At 45.2% G+C, this 19,557-nt stretch overlaps 1 protein-coding gene across 1 annotated transcript in view; it reads right to left on the bottom strand.

Annotated features, from left to right (window-relative positions):
- pcsk2 (proprotein convertase subtilisin/kexin type 2) overlaps positions 1-19,557 on the bottom strand; it is a gene marked incomplete at its 5' end in the record, with an annotated part of 38,190 nt that overhangs the window by 5,326 nt on the left and 13,307 nt on the right. Inside the window, 6 exons of the mRNA XM_083650577.1 lie at positions 4,402-4,629; positions 6,736-6,836; positions 8,921-9,136; positions 11,461-11,636; positions 13,072-13,160; positions 16,174-16,250. Of these exons, the coding sequence (XP_083506703.1) occupies positions 4,402-4,629; positions 6,736-6,836; positions 8,921-9,136; positions 11,461-11,636; positions 13,072-13,160; positions 16,174-16,250 (887 nt within the window). The remainder of the gene's footprint in view (positions 1-4,401; positions 4,630-6,735; positions 6,837-8,920; positions 9,137-11,460; positions 11,637-13,071; positions 13,161-16,173; positions 16,251-19,557) is intronic.

Genomic DNA, 19,557 nt, shown 5'->3' with positions numbered 1-19,557 from the left:
TGCAATGTGTCCTCTCATTCCGCATACAGCAACTGTATGCAGATTGAGAGGACACCTGTTTTGGGTGATCAGATTGCAATCTGATCGCCCAAACCGCATGTTAATGCCAGGTGTAAATGAAATCAGGCTAATGTGGTCAGGCACTATCTGAATGCAATCTGATCAGAGAAAACGCATGTTAGTGCCAGGAGTAAATGGCCTCAGTGTGTGTTTGTGTGTTTAGTGCTTTTCTGTACTGATACATTGCCATCAGAGGTGAGCCGGTTGTAATTATATCTGGAGCACAACAGACTGTGCTGCCGCCGGGGAAATACTGAACTGATGAAAAATAGAACAGGATGACAGACTCAGCAGCACAACTCTGATCACAGCTCGCAAATAAGCTGGAAAACATGTTCCAAAGGAGGTTAGAAACTGCCAAACTCAGGGCCGGCCCCATAAGCAAACTAAGCAACTGCTTAGGCCACTTGATTTTTCTCAATATATTATATTATATGTCAATATTAATCATACAAAAAGACTATATTGCGTTGCACTAGTTAATACTAGTGTTTTAATCAATTCCAACTGCCTCTGTCAGAGCTGCTGTTACATGCATACACAATGAAAAGAGAAGATGAGAGAAAACACAAAGATAAAGGTATGTTTCCATTACAGATGGGTGTCTGGGCGATATGGCAAAACAGTAATGTGTGTTTAGTGTCAGAGCCCTGACCTCTACTCCCTAGTCTTCCTGTGGTGGCCCTGATGCCAAAGTCTGCTGCCAAAGTCTCCTGTCTCAATTGCACAGCTGTCTCTGCTTTACTGATCACCAGCTGGTGCCCATTGCCTTTGATGACAGCTTGGTATTTAAGCTCCTGTGCCACTGAGTGCTGGATTATTTTGCGTCGTGTCTCCTGTGTTCCTGAGTAATTCTTCCAGTAAACTTACTTTTGACTTTCAACTTGTGTCCTGTGTGGTTCTGCATCTGGGTCCTCTCTAACTCGTGATGGTTAGATTTACAGCAAAACAACTCGTGCGTGTTAGATTTACAGCAAAACAACTAATATGTGTTAGATTTACAGCAAAACAACTACGGTAATGTGTGTTAGATTTACAGCAAAACAACTCATGTGTGTTAGATTTACAGCAAAACAACTCATGTGTGTTAGATTTACAGCAAAACAACTAATGTGTGTTAGATTTACAGCAAAACAACTAATGTGTGTTAGATTTACAGCAAAACAACTCATGTGTGTTAGATTTACAGCAAAACAACTAATGTGTGTTAGATTTACAGCAAAACAACTCATGTGTGTTAGATTTACAGCAAAACAACTAATGTGTGTTAGATTTACAAGTACAAATGATGAAGCTTTGACAATAGTTAATTAATTAATTGGGCGGGCCAGACCGGGCCAGGCCTGCCCATTCCCCGTCTTTGCCCGTTCACAGTAAATAACATGTCTGTATGGAATCACATGTTCACAGTAAATAACACGTCTGTATGGAATCACATGTTCACAGTAAATAACACGTCTGTATGGAATCCCATGTTCACTGTAAATAACACGTCTGTATGGAATCACATGTTCACAGTAAATAACACGTCTGTATGGAATCCCATGTTCACTGTAAATAACACGTCTGTATGGAATCACATGTTCACAGTAAATAACACGTCTGTATGGAATCACATGTTCACAGTAAATAACACGTCTGTATGGAATCACATGTTCACAGTAAATAACACGTCTGTATGGAATCACATGTTCACAGTAAATAACACGTCTGTATGGAATCACATGTTCACAGTAAATAACACGTCTGTATGGAATCACATGTTCACAGTAAATAACACGTCTGTATGGAATCACATGTTCACAGTAAATAACACGTCTGTATGGAATCACATGTTCACAGTAAATAACACGTCTGTATGGAATCACATGTTCACAGTAAATAACACGTCTGTATGGAATCCCTTCCTGGCTGTCAGTCAGTCTAAGTGGCAGTGTTGCCAGGGCACGTCATGCTGGGCCGTGTGTGCTTCTCTAATGACAGTGTGTAAGAGGCTGAGGCAGCCTCACAGCATCAGGACCAGGTGGATGAAAAAGGGGGCGGACAGACAGACATCACGTGCAGACTGAGAGACAGACAGGCAGACAGACAGACAGGCAGACAGAGAGCCAGGCAGGCAGACAGAGACAGGCAGACAGAGAGACAGACAGACAGACAGGCAGACAGAGAGACAGACAGGCAGACAGGCAGTCAGAGACAGACAGGCAGTCAGAGAGACAGGCAGACAGACAGGCAGTCAGAGACAGACAGGCAGTCAGAGAGACAGACAGACAGAGAGACAGACAGGCAGACAGAGAGACAGACAGAGAGCCAGACAGGCAGTCAGAGACAGACAGGCAGGCAGGCAGACAGAGACAGACAGGCAGACAGAGAGCCAGACAGACAGAGAGCCAGACAGACAGACTGCAGGAAGGAGAGGAGGTGGAGGTGTGAGTGGATGATGATGATAATATTAATAATAATAATAATAATAATAATAATAATAATAATACATTATTTATATAGCACATTTCAAAAACGAATTTACAAAGTGCTTTACAATAAAAAAAAACAAAAACAAAATAGGATCCAAAATAAGATAAAGTAAGGTCAAATTATTTAAAAAAGTTACAACAATACAACCAGATTAAGAAAAAGCCATACGAGAAAAGTGAGTCTTAAGAAGAGATTTAAAAAGAGGATAGGGAGATCGATCCCCAGGCAGGCCCGGTCAGTGACCCTTAGTGAACCTTAGGGCCCCCTGCTGGAGGATCTCAGGCAGCGATCAGGCTCATAGTGAGTTAGCGGGTCACAGATATACGCAGGAACCCGACCATTCAAGGCTTTAAAAACAAGTAGTAAAATCTTAAAATCAATTCTAAAAAGCACAGGTAACCAGTGGGGGGCAGCAAAGCTTGATGGGATGGACAGGATGACAGTGATAGAGGTTAAAAAGCACAGAAGAGCAAGCAAAAGATGAAGGGCAAGGTTAGAGATGGAGGAGACACGTGAGGAGGAGGAAATGGTGAAAAGATGAAAGATGAGGGCATAGAGTGTGGAGGAGGAGGAGACACATGAGGAGGAGGAGATGGTGAAGAGATGAAGAGATGAGGGCAGAGAGTGTGGAGGAGGAGGAGACACATGAGGAGGAGGAGATGGTGAAGAGATGAAGAGATGAGGGCAGAGAGTGTGGAGATGGAGGAGACACGTGAGGAGGAGGAGATGGTGAAGAGATGAAAGATGAGGGCAGAGAGTGTGGAGATGGAGGAGACACGTGAGGAGGAGGAGATGGTGAAGAGATGAAGAGATGAGGGCAGAGAGTGTGGAGATGGAGGAGACACGTGAGGAGGAGGAGATGGTGAAGAGATGAAAGATGAGGGCAGAGAGTGTGGAGATGGAGGAGACACGTGAGGAGGAGGAGATGGTGAAGAGATGAAAGATGAGGGCAGAGAGTGTGGAGGAGGAGGAGACACATGAGGAGGAGGAGATGGTGAAGAGATGAAAGATGAGGGCAGAGAGTGTGGAGGAGGAGGAGACACGTGAGGAGGAGGAGATGGTGAAGAGATGAAAGATGAGGGCAGAGAGTGTGGAGGAGGAGGAGACACGTGAGGAGGAGGAGATGGTGAAGAGATGAAAGATGAGGGCAGAGAGTGTGGATCTCCTCCTCAGCACCGGCTCAAAGCACTGCTCTTCCCAGAGGCCTGGAAGAGGGAGTTCATATTATAGCACATGGGAAGTAGCTATGTGAAGTTTAGAACTGTATATAAGATATATAAGGTTACCGGTATATATATAAGATATGTATATAAGAAGATTCTTGTTTATTTCAAATCACTTTACTAATACATTAACCTTGCTGGATTTGCAGGAGATCACGCAACAAATCCACCTTGCCTCACTCCAGTCTATTGGTCTATATTCATCATATTCATCATGAGGTAAGTCCTCCACTCTCCATTCTAGAAGCACTATTTTCTGAAGCGAAACCCTGTTTCAGGGTTGGAGGAACAAAGTGTCTCCCTCTTCCCTCTTCTGCCACTAGGGGCGGAGCGCCATATACAGTAGGGGAGCAAAATCATTCATCCAATACTACTCTACTCCAAACCAATCAATGGTTGAACTGACTGGACTCATGTGTTTCAAACAACATGACTGTTCATTGAACCAGCAGCACCACCCGGCAAAGTGCTTTTTCAAGGCCCTTATCCTACTTGGATGAGTATTGTCTCTTCTGCACAGCAGTGTCTTCCTATGTGATATGTACTGTGTGATATGTACTGTGTGATCTGTACTGTGTGATATGTACTGTGTGATATGTACTGTGTGATCTGTACTGTACATGCTTATGCGTCACACACTCACTGGCTCTCCTGGATGGATCCGGCCACACAGTGGAAACGCTCGGGGACGCTCTTCCATTCCTTGGCCATCTTCACCATGCCCCCGGCGTCCAGCACGCCGTAGCCAAACAGGTGGTTGAACTCCAGGCCCACGCCATTCCTCCGCCACTGGTGCACCTCGTCGTGGAGCTGGTTCCTCTTGGAGGTCAAGACAGACAGGTGCTGCATGTCCCTCCATGTCAGGTTGGGGCTGTGGGGCAGAGGAACAGTCACCAGGGCCAGGGGATGTATAGGGAGGGAGGGTGGGTGATGGAGGGGAGAGAATACAGTAAGTGCTTAATTTTTCTCCATTAACTTTGACAACCACTGCCTCTCATCTATAGCAGGTTCATAGGAGAGGAGAAAATTGAAATGTTGCCATCAAAAAGTGGAATATCCATTTGCTGATATGACAAAGCACAGGAGCAAAGGCTATTCAGTAGACCTGATCCATGGTTATGCTTTGATGATATGCTCTCAAACGTCTAAACATAGTCTTTGAGGCAGATGGTAGCTTTTGTCTGGGCGTCCCTCCCTTATCTTGCCTGTGTGTATAGTGACTCACTGACTCCTGCCTGTGTGTTTAGTGACTCACTGACTTCCGCCAACGCGTTGCTTCAAGAGTGTTTGTGCAGTAAAAAGGCTGTGCACTCGTTCTAACAGCATGGTGGCTTATTGACCCGCGGACACGTGGACCATCCACTCCTCCTGACACCAACATCATTATTGTGTGTGCACAGCAAACAGTGTTTCTTTACCCAGCAGCCGCTGGCTGGCAGCAGCAGAAGAAGAAGCTTTAACGTGAGAACTGAAGCATCTGGGAGAACGGCGCCCCCCTCGGGATTTGAGAAGCAGTCATTTAGCACATTTGAGTCTGTCAGATGTTTCTAATGAAGGGTAGGTGTTTACCTGAGTGGCATATGTGTAAAGATCTATGTGATACACAAGGAGCCAATTAGGCGTGGGCCGGTTTTCCATAAGATCCAATTCCGCGAGATTTTTATATTTTATATATATTTGCAGAATATCGCAATATATAATACAAATATATATACACCCCCCCTCCCTTTGTGTTGCTGCAAAGGGAGAGGTAAACAAAGTAAATAAACAGCATATCAACCTCTCAGTCCTTTATTCATCCTATTCATACTACTAATCATAATGTATGTACCTGAAAATACAGGGGTATCACGATATTAGAATTTTGAATCTCGCCCAAGCCTAGACCCAGGTTCACAATGAGTATAAATGCATAATATATGAGCAGGAAACCTCTTTGCTGTCACTGTTTGCCACAGTGTGAATATTTGTTGAGACAAGACAAAACCTAATTTTACATTTCGTCGTTAAGATCAACAACACAAGCATAAGAATTAGCAAATAACAGCGTGATAAACAGCACAGCAGGTTAAGATGAGAGGGTGTTCCAGACAGTGTGTTTCATCATCCAGCACAGTCATGCATATGGACCCACGCACGCACTCATCAATCAAACAGAACCGTTTGCTTTGAGCCCAGCCTAACAATATAAACCTGCTGTTTCAGTCCTGTAATGAGGTATAAAGAACACACACTGGTCAAAATATGATTGGTTTCCCTGGCACAACCACATCGAGTCGGTAACATGTGGACAAGAGAGAAACTGTTTCACTTTTCATTTGAGTTATTCTGCCCACCATCATGTCAGCTGCAGTAAATAAGCAATGAGAGAGAGAGAGAGAGAGAGAGAGAGAGAGAGAGAGAGAGAGAGAGAGAGAGAGAGAGAATGCAAGGCGCCAAGCATCGAGGTTGAACTTAGCGGGAAATGTTTGTTCTTAGAAATCATTACCACAAGTACAGTGTTCTTCTTCAAGTCAAACACTGCTGTATAAAGGATTAGCCAAATATTTTTTTTGCTACATTATTACCGGTTTCACCTAACTAATTGGTAAATGGTAAAATGGTAAATGGCCTGCATTTATATAGCGCTTTTATCCAAAGCGCTTTACAGTCAGTAGGTACATTCACCCATTCACACACCGATGGCGGCAGGTTACCACGCAGGGTGCTGGCACACCCAACGGGAGCAATTTGGGGTTCAGTGTCTTGCCCAAGGACACTTCGACATGCAGAGTGGAGGAGCCGGGAATCGAACCACCGACCTCTTTTATCCAAAGCGATTAGTGGACGACCCGCTCTACCTCCTGAGCTACAGCCGCCTGCCAATTTCAGGTGGCACTCTCCAGCAGAGACAGAGTGATAATAAAACCAAATATTGACAATCCATCTAAATCAATAATCACAGTTATTACAGTCCTGTGGGTGCTGCAGTGCTTACTTAGCCTCAAGAGCCAGGGCAAAGACACCAGCTGCCTCTGGTGCCGCTGCTGAGGTGCCAGAGTGCCGCAGTGTGCAGTTCCCATACAGGTCTGTGGTGGCCTGCAATACCACAGACAGCCACAGGGGAGAAACAATCAACTATAGTATATAACACAGGCACAGGGAAGAAACAAACAACTATTACATCTTTTCAATCAGCTACCTACTCATACAGTTTATGAAGTGGATGCAAGGGAGGAAGACGATATGGACATGGATGCAATCTAATTGACTGTGAAAGTCCCTTTATTGGCACGCATTAAAGTAATTCCAAAAACTGCACACAGAATTTAAAAAAAAAATCATTATCACGGCAATTTTTTTATGGAGTTTGGCTGAGAAATTAAGTCGAACACAAAAGGAGAAATTAAGACAGTGTATTGTCAATTAGCTGCACTGTCACATACATAATGTTGATACTTTCTGAATAAACATCAGATTTGTATTTTGGTGCTTACGTTAATTAGACATAATCAGAGATTAAATGCAATTAGAGATCTGAAATCCCTCTGTCAACAGCATAATCCCAACACAAACACTGCTGCCTTCACAGACTGGAAAGTTCTTACTACACACAAGCACGCTGTATTGAGCCAGTGAATATTCCAGGTGTGTGCATGCTCCTTTGCATACGATGAAAGTTTCAATGTGCTCAGACTCTAGACTCTCTCAAATGAAAATACCATCAAGGTCAGGCAGTTGCCTACAAAACTGGGGAGTGTAGACTATTAGAGGTACAGTAAAAACACTCGCCTACAGTACCACCGTAGAGTGTGGTACAGTAGCGGTACAGTACCACTGTGGAGACCTGGGTCAGCGGTACAGTACCACTGTGGAGACCTGGGTCAGTGGTACTGGGTCAGTGGTACAGTACCACTGTGGAGACCTGGGTCAGTGGTACAGTACCACCGTGGAGACCTGGGTCAGTGGTACAGTACCACTGTGGAGACCTGGGTCAGTGGTACAGTACCACAGTGGAGACTTGGGTCAGCGGTACAGTACCACTGTGGAGACTTGGGTCAGCGGTACAGTACCACTGTGGAGACCTGGGTCAGCGGTACAGTACCACTGTGGAGACCTGGGTCAGCGGTACAGTACCACCGTGGAGACCTGGGTCAGCGGTACAGTACTTCCGGCTTGGTCAGACGTTCCGACAGAAACAATATTGACCTTGTCTGCAGGTGGGAATAAAGCCAGTGGGGTATGTGTCCTGTTCGCTGCCCTAGCGCCTCCTCTGGTCATTTGGGGCACATGTTCGGGGGGGGGGGGGTAGGGAACTGGGGGAATAGCGTGATGACGATCCTCCCACGCACTACAGTACGCCCTGCCGTTTGAAACACCTCTCAACTGGAGTTAGCTTAAAGGAGCTAGGCAGCTTGTTCCAATGACATGTAGCAGTATTTAAAAATGTAACCCCCCCCCCCCCCCCAAAACAAGATTTATCATAGGAATACAATTTGTTTGACTGCCTCTGTGGGTGTGATTGTTTTTAACAAGATTCAATGGTTGAATTAGGAGGTGCAGCTGTTTCTATTGTAATTACTGCTAAAAACTGCAGGTCTGGGGGATGGTTCCATAATACGGATATACTCACAAGAGGGTGAGGTGATGCGTCAGGAGGGACGCACGCGTAAGGGGAGCTTACTTGAGCCGTACTCGTTTTAAGCAAGGTTTAGAGAAAAAAAACGGCCTGTTTGTCGACGGGCAACAGATGACGCAAGGTACAAGCAGGGGTATGCTTGGTGTCCAAACTGCAGTATAGAGGAAAAGAGGACACCGTACCCAGAGCTGAGTTTTATATGTGTGTAGTCATGTTTATAGTCATGATGTCGGGCGACTCAATATAGATAAATTGATTTATTCTATTATGCAAACCCAATGAGTCCCCTATAAGTTTTTAGCTCTTTTTGCAACTGCTGCGCTTGTCGCTTAATGCACTTTTTATACTCTTTTTTAAAGTTTTGTTGTAATGCTTTTAAATTACCATTTTATTCTCTTCTTTTATTCTTTTATTTTCCTGTCAACCATTTTATGTGAAGCACTTTGAATTGCCTCTGTGTATGAAATGTGCTATACAAATAAACTTGACTTGACTTGACTTGACTTGACTAATATGTATTATATTATACAATGTTCGCACTCACCACGCCAGCCTCGGGGTTTCTTTTGCGGCCGTTGCTGAAGGTGGATGCCAGGGTGGAGGAGCAGCTCTCATCATACAGGGCGGTGCGTCCGTCATTGATGGCTGAGTTGATGGAGATTGTCCACATGCTTGAGGCGTAACCGTCACAGTTACAGTCGTCATAGCTACCACCGTCTCCCGATGCCCACACATAGATGCTGCCTTTTCCTCCTCGCCCCTAAACACATCACCATCCAAACACGTCCAGCACTGGGTTGGTACAAGTAAACGCCCAGCGCACTTTGCAGAATTTAACCTGAATGAAATTGTAGCTGTCAATGTGGGCAAGTTTACAAATTATACCACTTAATTTACATAATCATGTCATAAAGAAAGAAGCAAGTTCATATATCAGACATATCAAGCAATATTCACAACTGAAAGCATTATACAATGACAGGAGGACAATCTTCAGATGGATTGGGTTTTCAAAGACATCATTTAGAAAATTGTCAGTATCAAGCTTCTTAGTTTGATCTTAGTGGCTCCACATGTTTATGTTTTGAGAGCTCTTATTCAATGGGACTGATGATTGGTTAGAGACAGAAATAATGTAAAAAAAAAAAAAGGGAGCAGAAGAGTAAAGAGAGAGACAGAGAGAGAGAAAGAGAGAGAGAAAGAGAGAGAGACAGAGAGAGAAAGAGAGAGAGAAAGAGAGAGAGAGAGAGAGAGAGAGAGGGGGGGGGGGGTGTTATGTTAGTGAAGATTGACTTGTAAGATCCGACATGGGGTTTATGGAACAAAAGCAAACTGCTGCATACAATCATAGAGAATTGACACAAAGCAGATCTATGAAGCAGTGAACAATAAGTCCATCGCCTGCAGCCCATAATAGTGCTATGAAAATTGATTTATTTTCACAGCTAAACTGATCAAATGTCAATGTGACAGCAGCACCAAGTACGTCACAATACGGAAGTTAGATACTCTCGTCATGCCGTTTCACCTGGACTTGAAGCTGTCTATCACCATGAAGTGGAGAGATTGTATAAACGAGCCAAGTACATATTACATCCAACCACGGCGCTATTAGCCTCTGTGTCTTGTTAGGGGTTCAAGCCCTGAAGGGGGCGGGGCTAACCCCTCTTGATGTTTTTTTGGGGGGGTTAAGATGTCCATATCTTAACACTGGACCGCAAGCGCGTGTTGTCGTGTATTGTCCTGACACTGTCAGGTTTGTTACTTTCCATGCGATCTCCAACTAGTTGCAGATTTGTGTAGCCCTTAATGCTAATGGGGTGCAGCTGTTTCTACAAAAGCCCTGCTGTTCCCCTGTGGAACCGCGCTGAGCGTTGAGCTCACCTGTGAGCTCGATGCTTCTGGTCTTCCATTTTGTCTGCCATGATCTGAGAGCATGCCTACTGCTAACTCGTTTAGACGGTCACGCTCACGATGCTAACTCGTTTAGACGGTCACGCTCACAATGCTAACTCGTTTAGACTGTCACGCTCACGATGCTAACTCATTTAGACTGTCACACTCACGATGCTAACTCGTTTAGACGGTCACGCTCACGATGCTAACTCGTTTAGACTGTCACGCTCACGATGCTAACTCGTTTAGACGGTCACACTCACGATGCTAACTCGTTTAGACGGTCACGCTCATGATGCTAACTCGTTTAGACGCTCACGCTCACGATGCTAACTCGTTTAGACGGTCACACTCACGATGCTAACTCGTTTAGACGGTCACACTCACAATGCTAACTCGTTTAGACTGTCACGCTCACGATGCTAACTCGTTTAGACGGTCACACTCACAATGCTAACTCGTTTAGACGGTCACGCTCACAATGCTAACTCGTTTAGACTGTCACGCTTATGATGCTAACTCGTTTAGACGCTCACGCTCATGATGCTAACTCGTTTAGACGGTCATGCTCACGATGCTAACTCGTTTAGACTGTCACGCTCACGATCCTAACTCGTGGGGTTGGGGACTGGGGTTGGTTGGGGGATGGCAAGTCAAAATGGATCATGGATTACAGCCAATTTTAATCAGCTACCCAGAGCACAGCACACACACACACACACTTACCTTCTTTCCTCCGTCACAGCAGGTGGTGTGATAGCCACTTAACTTATTTCCTCCGTCACAGCAGGTGGTGTGATAGTCACTTACCTTCTTTCCTCCATCACAGCAGGTGGTGTGATAGCCACTTAACTTCTTTCCTCCATCACAGCAGGTGGTGTGATAGCCACTTAACTTCTTTCCTCCATCACAGCAGGTGGTGTGATAGCCACTTACCTTCTTTCCTCCGTCACAGCAGGTGGTGTGATAGCCACTTACCTTCTTTCCTCCGTCACAGCAGGTGGTGTGATAGCCACTTACCTTATTTCCTCCGTCACAGCAGGTGGTGTGATAGCCACTTACCTTATTTCCTCCATCACAGCAGGTGGTGTGATAGCCACTTACCTTATTTCCTCCGTCACAGCAGGTGGTGTGATAGCCACTTACCTTCTTTCCTCCGTCACAGCAGGTGGTGTGATAGCCACTTACCTTGTTGACTCCATCAGCCATAGCCTGAAGCGTGAGCTCTCGGGGTCCGTCCACGGTCTTGCCGTCATCAGTGGGGCCCCAGCTGGCGCTGTAGATGTCTATAACCTGGGGCATGTGGCTGATGGATGATGCCTCGATGATGTCAGTCATGAAGGGTTGATCCAGCATCCTGATACCTGAAGGAGAAACAAATACGGTACGATGTGCTACGACTTTTGCTATTCATTGCTAGTAGTCTTGGTTTCTCTGTTGCTACTGTATGTGTCCATACTGCTGCTGGAGCACAGTGCAGTTTAGGTGAGTATAAAGGAGCATTTTATAAAAATATCAGCTGCTTATATTTGCAATATCTATAGCGACGATCCAAAATACAATACAACACGTTTACATCATTGAAATCCTTAACAATGGCAAGAAAGTCATGTCAGCCTGCTATAGGAGCATCAAGCAGGTCAGAGTGATTTTCTTATTTCTCCTGCTTCTCCTGGAGCAAATTTCAAGAAGAATCAATATGGAGCGGAAACCTAGAGCTGGCTGGATTCAGATTGATGGTGTCATGTTGCTATGTGGACTCTAACTGACCTTTGCTATTTACATTAAAGGTATACCATCCGAGTGTGCTTCCATAAGCTACCAAACTATGCAGTGTATGTATATATACTGTGTGTGTGTGTGTGTGTGTGTGTGTGTGTGTGTGTGTGTGTGTGTGTATATATATATATATATATATATATATTAGGGCTGTCAGCGTTGCGATTAAGGGCCGACCATAACGCGTAATTTCTTATCGCGTTAATCGCATGCCGCTATTTTGTCCCTTCGGCACACCCGTACTTGTAGTCAAGCCGGTCGCAGCGGTTTCCTGTCTCATGCATGGAAAAGAAAGACAGCAACACGCTTCTAAATGGCTCGTTTTACTTTTAAAAAACTCAGAAATGGCACAGTGGACAAGTCAACAGTAGTTTGCACCTTGTGTAAAACGGAATTAAAATGTCACCGAAGTACATCGAGTTTGAGCTATCACCTAAAAGCTAAGCATACCGGAGCAGCTACCGTCGCAGAGGCTCCAATGGCTTCACGCGATATACACGGTATTAATCACAATAAAACTGTACCTACCTCACACACAATGTTGTTATCCAATGCTACGGCGCATTTATTTTCTGTTCAAGATATATTTTGTAGACATTGTTACCTCCTGTCTACATCGCACTTCTATTGAATTGAAAATAAATCTAAAATTCAAGATCACAAAGTACATTTATTTGCATTCATTTGATTCCCAATCACGACACTCTGGTAAGAATTATTAATATCTAATTAAAAATGCTTTGAAATGCAAAATAATGGCATTTTAAAAATGTGATACAAAGATGCGATTATCGCAAGATTAATCGCGATTAAGAAAATTAATCGTTTGACAGCCCTAATATATATAATAATAAATGACGGCCCGGTCCTTTCACAGTACTATCAACAGAGTTGTTTTTAATAACATCGCTGTATGCTAACATCGCTGTATGCTAACATCGCTGTATGCTAACATCGCTGTATGCTGATTGTAACCAGGTTTCCTCTCGCTGTTCAAACTGCAGCTTTGAGATGACACACCTGCCACCTTGGAGTTGTAGGCAACTCCCACACCGCAGATGTTGTTGTTGGCTGCTGCAGAAACTTCTCCAGCACATCTTGTCCCATGGCTGGCGACAGAAAGAAACAGACAATTATAGAATTAACATGATTTCATCATGGATATATAATATAACTGGGTTCAGACTGACGATGCCACTGTTTTTGTCTTGTTTTTATTGCTTTACTGCCTTATTGCTTGTTGTTTCTTTTGTTTTCCTGCACCTATATGCCCTGTTATTTTGCACTATGTTGTAACGGAGTCTAGAGCAGCACAAGAATTTCACATGTGATACTTGTACTACGGAGTGACAATAAAAATCTTGAATCTTGAATCTTCAGATTCAGATCAGATTTCACACATAGTAGTAGTAGTGGTAAATCATAATAGTAGTAGTAGTAGTGGTAAATCATAATAGTAGTAGTAGTAGTGGTAAATCATAATAGTAGTAGTACTAGATCATGTTTTGTTGAATTTATGCACGCCAGAAATCATTGAACATTAGCATACAGAACTTGTGACTGTGTAATCTGAATAATATTAATGAGGTGAGGGAGAGGCTACAAGTCCTGTTTACTTGGGGAAAATGGAAAAATTTGCTTTGTAATGCAATGTGTGTAGTTGATATTTTAAGTTATAAAACGGATAATTCCCGTCCTTGATTATGATTAGCTGAGACACATTCGAAGCTGTTGTAAAATATAAACACACACCTGTGACTGGGGGGTTGGGAGGGGGGAGTAAAAAAAATAATGTTTTTTATTTTTGCTCCAAGTGAACGATTCAGCTGCTGCTGGTTGGCTTCAGGCTTAAAACTCCTTATAAAAGGATTTTTCAAAATGTCTAAGCAGAAAATGGATGGGGAATTCTCTTCTGGACCAGGAGACGGAACGGAACGTCACGTGACTGTTGAGCATTTTACCACACGTGTGTGTGTGTGTAGGCTTATATATGTGTGCATGTGACGTTTCTCTTAATTTGATTGAACATGTTTGTACATGTCAGTGTTCTGTGTGCACCACGTGATGTCTGCCTATCTATCTATCCCTGTGCTGCTCCCTACTGCAGAGTCAACCACTTTCTCCCAGCATGCTTTGCCAGACAGGCAGCTATTTATAACAACCAGCTGATTAGCCAGTGAGTTGTGCATGGCAGGCAGCAACAGCTACACTAGCAAACCCACACACTCCCTCTCGCTCTCACACACACACACACACACACACACACACACACACACACACACACACACACACACACACACACACACACACACACACACACACACACACACACACACACACACACACACATGCATGCATATTTGAGCAGATCGAAGCATGATGGAGGGGTGTGTACAGAGAGGAAGGTGTTTCATTGTCTTGTCCTTGGGGCGTCCTGCAGTGGCAGAGTGGCAGTGGATCATAGTGTGGTGGTGAGATGGGAGGGAGATAAGGTGTTATCAGACAGAAGGTAGTGTGGTGGTGAGATGGGAGAGAGATAAGGTGTTATCAGACAGAAGGTAGTGTGGTGGTGAGATGGGAGGGAGATAAGGTGTTATCAGACAGAAGGTAGTGTGGTGGTGAGATGGGAGAGAGATAAGGTGTTATCAGACAGAAGGTAGTGTGGTGGTGAGATGGGAGGGAGATAAGGTGTTATCAGACAGAAGGTAGTGTGTTGGTGAGATGGGAGGAGAGATAAGGTGTTATCAGACAGAAGGTAGTGTGGTGGTGAGATGGGAGGGAGATAAGGTGTTATCAGACAGAAGGTAGTGTGGTGGTGAGATGGGAGGGAGATAAGGTGTTATCAGACAGAAGGTAGTGTGGTGGTGAGATGGGAGGAGAGATAAGGTGTTATCAGACAGAAGGTAGTGTGGTGGTGAGATGGGAGAGAGATAAGGTGTTATCAGACAGAAGGTAGTGTGGTGGTGAGATGGGAGGGAGATAAGGTGTTATCAGACAGAAGGTAGTGTGGTGGTGAGATGGGAGGAGAGATAAGGTGTTATCAGACAGAAGGTAGTGTGGTGGTGAGATGGGAGGAGAGATAAGGTGTTATCAGACACAAGTAGTGTGTTGGTGAGATGGGAGGAGAGATAAGGTGTTATCAGACAGAAGGTAGTGTGGTGGTGAGATGGGAGGGAGATAAGGTGTTATCAGACAGAAGGTAGTGTGGTGGTGAGATGGGAGAGAGATAAGGTGTTATCAGACACAAGGTAGTGTGGTGGTGAGATGGGAAGGAGATAAGGTGTTATCAGACAGAAGGTAGTGTGGTGGTGAGATGGGAGGAGAGATAAGGTGTTATCAGACAGAAGGTAGTGTGGTGGTGAGATGGGAGGAGAGATAAGGTGTTATCAGACAGAAGGTAGTGTGGTGGTGAGATGGGAGGAGAGATAAGGTGTTATCAGACACAAGTAGTGTGTTGGTGAGATGGGAGGAGAGATAAGGTGTTATCAGACAGAAGGTAGTGTGGTGGTGAGATGGGAGGGAGATAAGGTGTTATCAGACAGAAGGTAGTGTGGTGGTGAGATGGGAGGGAGATAAGGTGTTATCAGACAGAAGGTAGTGTGGTGGTGAGATGAGAGAGAGATAAGGTGTTATCAGACAGAAGGTAGTGTGGTGGTGAGATGGGAGGGAGATAAGGTGTTATCAGACAGAAGGTAGTGTGGTGGTGAGATGGGAGGGAGATAAGGTGTTATCAGACAGAAGGTAGTGTGGTGGTGAGATGGGAGGGAGATAAGGTGTTATCAGACAGAAGGTAGTGTGGTGGTGAGATGAGAGAGAGATAAGGTGTTATCAGACACAAGGTAGTGTGGTGGTGAGATGGGAAGGAGATAAGGTGTTATCAGACAGAAGGTGGTGCTGTGGACACTGTGACCATGAGACCACTCGACTGATGTGTGTCTGGATCAGAGGCTTTGTCAGCAGCTCCACTTTCTCTCGCTTAGATCTTCCAACTGAACAGGTCAAAATAGGCCTTGTGTTTTGTATCATGCTGTGTTGGACAATGGGTCTGCTTCTACTGCAGCACTACGTAAAGGAGATGATGCCATCAGAGAAGAGGTGCCAGAGAGCCTGGCTGAGCTTTACCTGTTGAACCAGTCGTCCGTGTAGCGCGGGAAAGGGAAGGGGTCGTTGCTGCTGAAGTCGTAGCTGGCATCGGCATTCTGAACGGAGATGCAGAATAACACAACACAGAGACACAAACACAGGAGATGGAGGAGAGAAAAAGAACTAAATAATAATACAATAGCAGTGTAAACTTGCCTTGGTGGAGCGCTGACCTTATCCCAGCCACCTGTCACCTGGAATACTATGTCTTTCTTTTTCTCCAAAACCATTTGGATGATTTGACACCTGGCTTTACATATGGACTGCACATCTGAATATATACAAACATGCACGTTGGTCTGAACATGTTCAATAGATCTCGACGCAAGGCCTGTCTATGAATGTAAGCAGTGGCAGCACTGTACTGGGATAATGTGTGGTCACAGCAGGGATTTCAGGCGGAGAAAATGTGGCTAAAAGTAATAGGATCAGAACGAACAGCAGCGGAAAAGCAGGAGAAAACAGATGCAGGAGACCGTCCAATCCAACCAACATAATTAGCAGAATAGCCTGGTCTGGAGGAGAGTATGCAAAACACGCACGCACACACACACACGCACGCACGCACGCACGCACGCGCGCGCACACACACACACACACACACACACACACACACACACACACACACACACACACACACAGAAATCACTTGTTGCTCCTTTTAGAACGCTTTTCCTAAACCGTCAGTGTACTCAGTCACAGGTGTGTTGTTTTGCTGTGTGTACTCAGTCACAGGTGTGTTGTTTTGCTGTGTGTACTCAGTCACAGGTGTGTTGTTTTGCCAAGTGTACTCAGTCACAGGTGTGTTGTTTTTCTGTGTGTACTCAGTCACAGGTGTGTTGTTTTTCTGTGTGTACTCAGTCACAGGTGTGTTGTTTTGCTGTGTGTACTCAGTCACAGGTGTGTTGTTTTGCTGTGTGTACTCAGTCACAGGTGTGTGGTTTTTCTGTGTGTACTCAGTCACAGGTGTGTTGTTTTTCTGTGTGTACTCAGTCACAGGTGTGTTGTTTTGCTGTGTGTACTCACAGGTGTGTTGCGTGGGCCGTTTCTCAATAAGCGTTCTTGTGTGTTCTTGCATTCTTGTGTCCCTGTGAAACGTCATCAGTCGCAGCCCAAGTACTGTTCCAATACAAAGTTCACATTTCGCCAAGAACGCTTAAAATTCCCGGATGTGTTCTCGACACGCCCACTTTACCGAGGATGCTCTGGTTGGTGACTTGTGTCAACTTGGCAAGGCAGATATCCCAGCATGCATTTCGGCATAAGCAGAGGCAGAACGCAGCAGAGAAGACGCCATAAGCTCCGGAAAGTTTTTTACAATTTAAAGTTTTATTTCATCACTAAATTAATTTCTGATGACTTTTGATGCCTACAAGCAGGGTAGTAGGTTTCAATAAGTGCCACTTTACGAACATTTATGGCAAAAAATGGCAAAAAGTTCCAGAGCACAATTGGCTGCATCTACATCAGCTGAGCTTTTTATTTGTGTAGTACTGCAGGCGGCCTCTGCGCTGGTATTGCGCAATACCCTCAGGAACGCATCGTCTCAAACTGCCAACAGCGTCATGTGTGCTTGTGACCTAGCAAGTTCATTCTTCCAAGAACGACTAGCAAGAACGTTCTCCCCAAGAACCCAAGAACAAGAATGCATTCTTGGTATTGAGAAACGGCCCTGGTCTTGTCTGCGCTGCAGCGGCACCACAGCTGTGCTCATTAGCCAGAGCACTTGATATCAATCACAAGCTGGAGCACGACAGCTGTGCTGGCTGGCATTTAGAACAGATGACTCAGTCACAAAGACACAAGCCAAACAGTGTAGCTGCTGGCCCAATGGAGAAACTCCCTCACTGTCACGACGTGGAGCAGGTAACCAGAGGAGAAACTCCCTCACTGTCACGACGTGGAGCAGGTAACCAGAGGAGAAACTCCCTCACTGTCACGACGTGGAGCAGGTAACCAGAGGAGAAACTACCTCACTGTCACGATGTGGAGCAGGTAACCAGAGGAGAAACTCCCTCACTGTCACGATGTGGAGCAGGTAACCAGAGGAGAAACTCCCTCACTGTCACGACGTGGAGCAGGTAACCAGAGGAGAAACTCCCTCACTGTCACGAAATGGAGCAGGTAACCAGAGGAGCAACTCCCTCACTGTCACGATGTGGAGCAGGTAACCAGAGGAGAAACTCCCTCACTGTCACGACGTGGAGCAGGTAACCAGAGGAGAAACTCCCTCACTGTCACGACGTGGAGCAGGTAACCAGAGAAGAAACTCCCTCACTGTCACGATGTGGAGCAGGTAACCAGAGGAGAAACTCCCTCACTGTCACGACGTGGAGCAGGTAACCAGAGGAGAAACTCCCTCACTGTCACGACATGGAGCAGGTAACCAGAGGAGAAACTCCCTCACTGTCACGACGTGGAGCAGGTAACCAGAGGAGAAACTACCTCACTGTCACGACGTGGAGCAGGTAACCAGAGGAGAAACTCCCTCACTGTCACGATGTGGAGCAGGTAACCAGAGGAGAAACTCCCTCACTGTCACGACGTGGAGCAGGTAACCAGAGGAGAAACTCCCTCACTGTCACGACGTGGAGCAGGTAACCAGAGGAGAAACTCCCTCACTGTCACGACGTGGAGCAGGTAACCAGAGGAGAAACTCCCTCACTGTCACGACGTGGAGCAGGTAACCAGAGGAGAAACTCCCTCACTGTCACGATGTGGAGCAGGTAACCAGAGGAGAAACTCCCTCACTGTCACGACGTGGAGCAGGTAACCAGAGGAGAAACTCCCTCACTGTCACGATGTGGAGAAACCAATTTCAAGCATAAAAAAGAAAAACTGTAAAAGAAAAAATGCCTCCAAGTCTCCACAAGCCCCCCGAGATGCCAAGTTGACTTGAAAATATGTCATTTACTTCCTGTTTTACCCGAAACCTCTAGTAACGGCACCTAATGTTATTGGCGCATAGTGAAGATTTCAGCTAAAACAGGGTGTAAATGACATCTTTTCAAATCAACTTGGCATCTCAGGGCTATTTGGAGACTTGGATTAGTCCAGGTGAGCAGTATGGAAGCGTCTTTTTAATGTTGTTGATGTTGGTGGTTGTTTTTTTTTAACGTTTGAAAGTTTGTCCCCATCCACTTGATAATGCTGCAATGCCGTTTTGAGGTGAAACTCGTAATACAGGCGGGTGAGTAGATAATGACTGAACTTTCATTTTTGGGTGAACTTATCCTTTAAACTGTGATCATAGGTAAAATGTGAAAAGCAAGCTTATGAATTGATTTCAGAATCTTATTATCTGACTGGAGCACCTGCTGACTGGAGCACCTGCTGACTGGAGCACCTGCTGACTACAGCACC

The sequence above is a fragment of the Poromitra crassiceps genome (assembly GCF_964638095.1).
Source record: "Poromitra crassiceps genome assembly, chromosome: 14".
In the NCBI taxonomy this organism is placed as follows: domain Eukaryota; kingdom Metazoa; phylum Chordata; class Actinopteri; order Beryciformes; family Melamphaidae; genus Poromitra; species Poromitra crassiceps.
The sequence above is the reverse complement of the archived record's forward strand: the minus strand, read 5'-3'. Positions and strand labels throughout refer to the sequence as shown.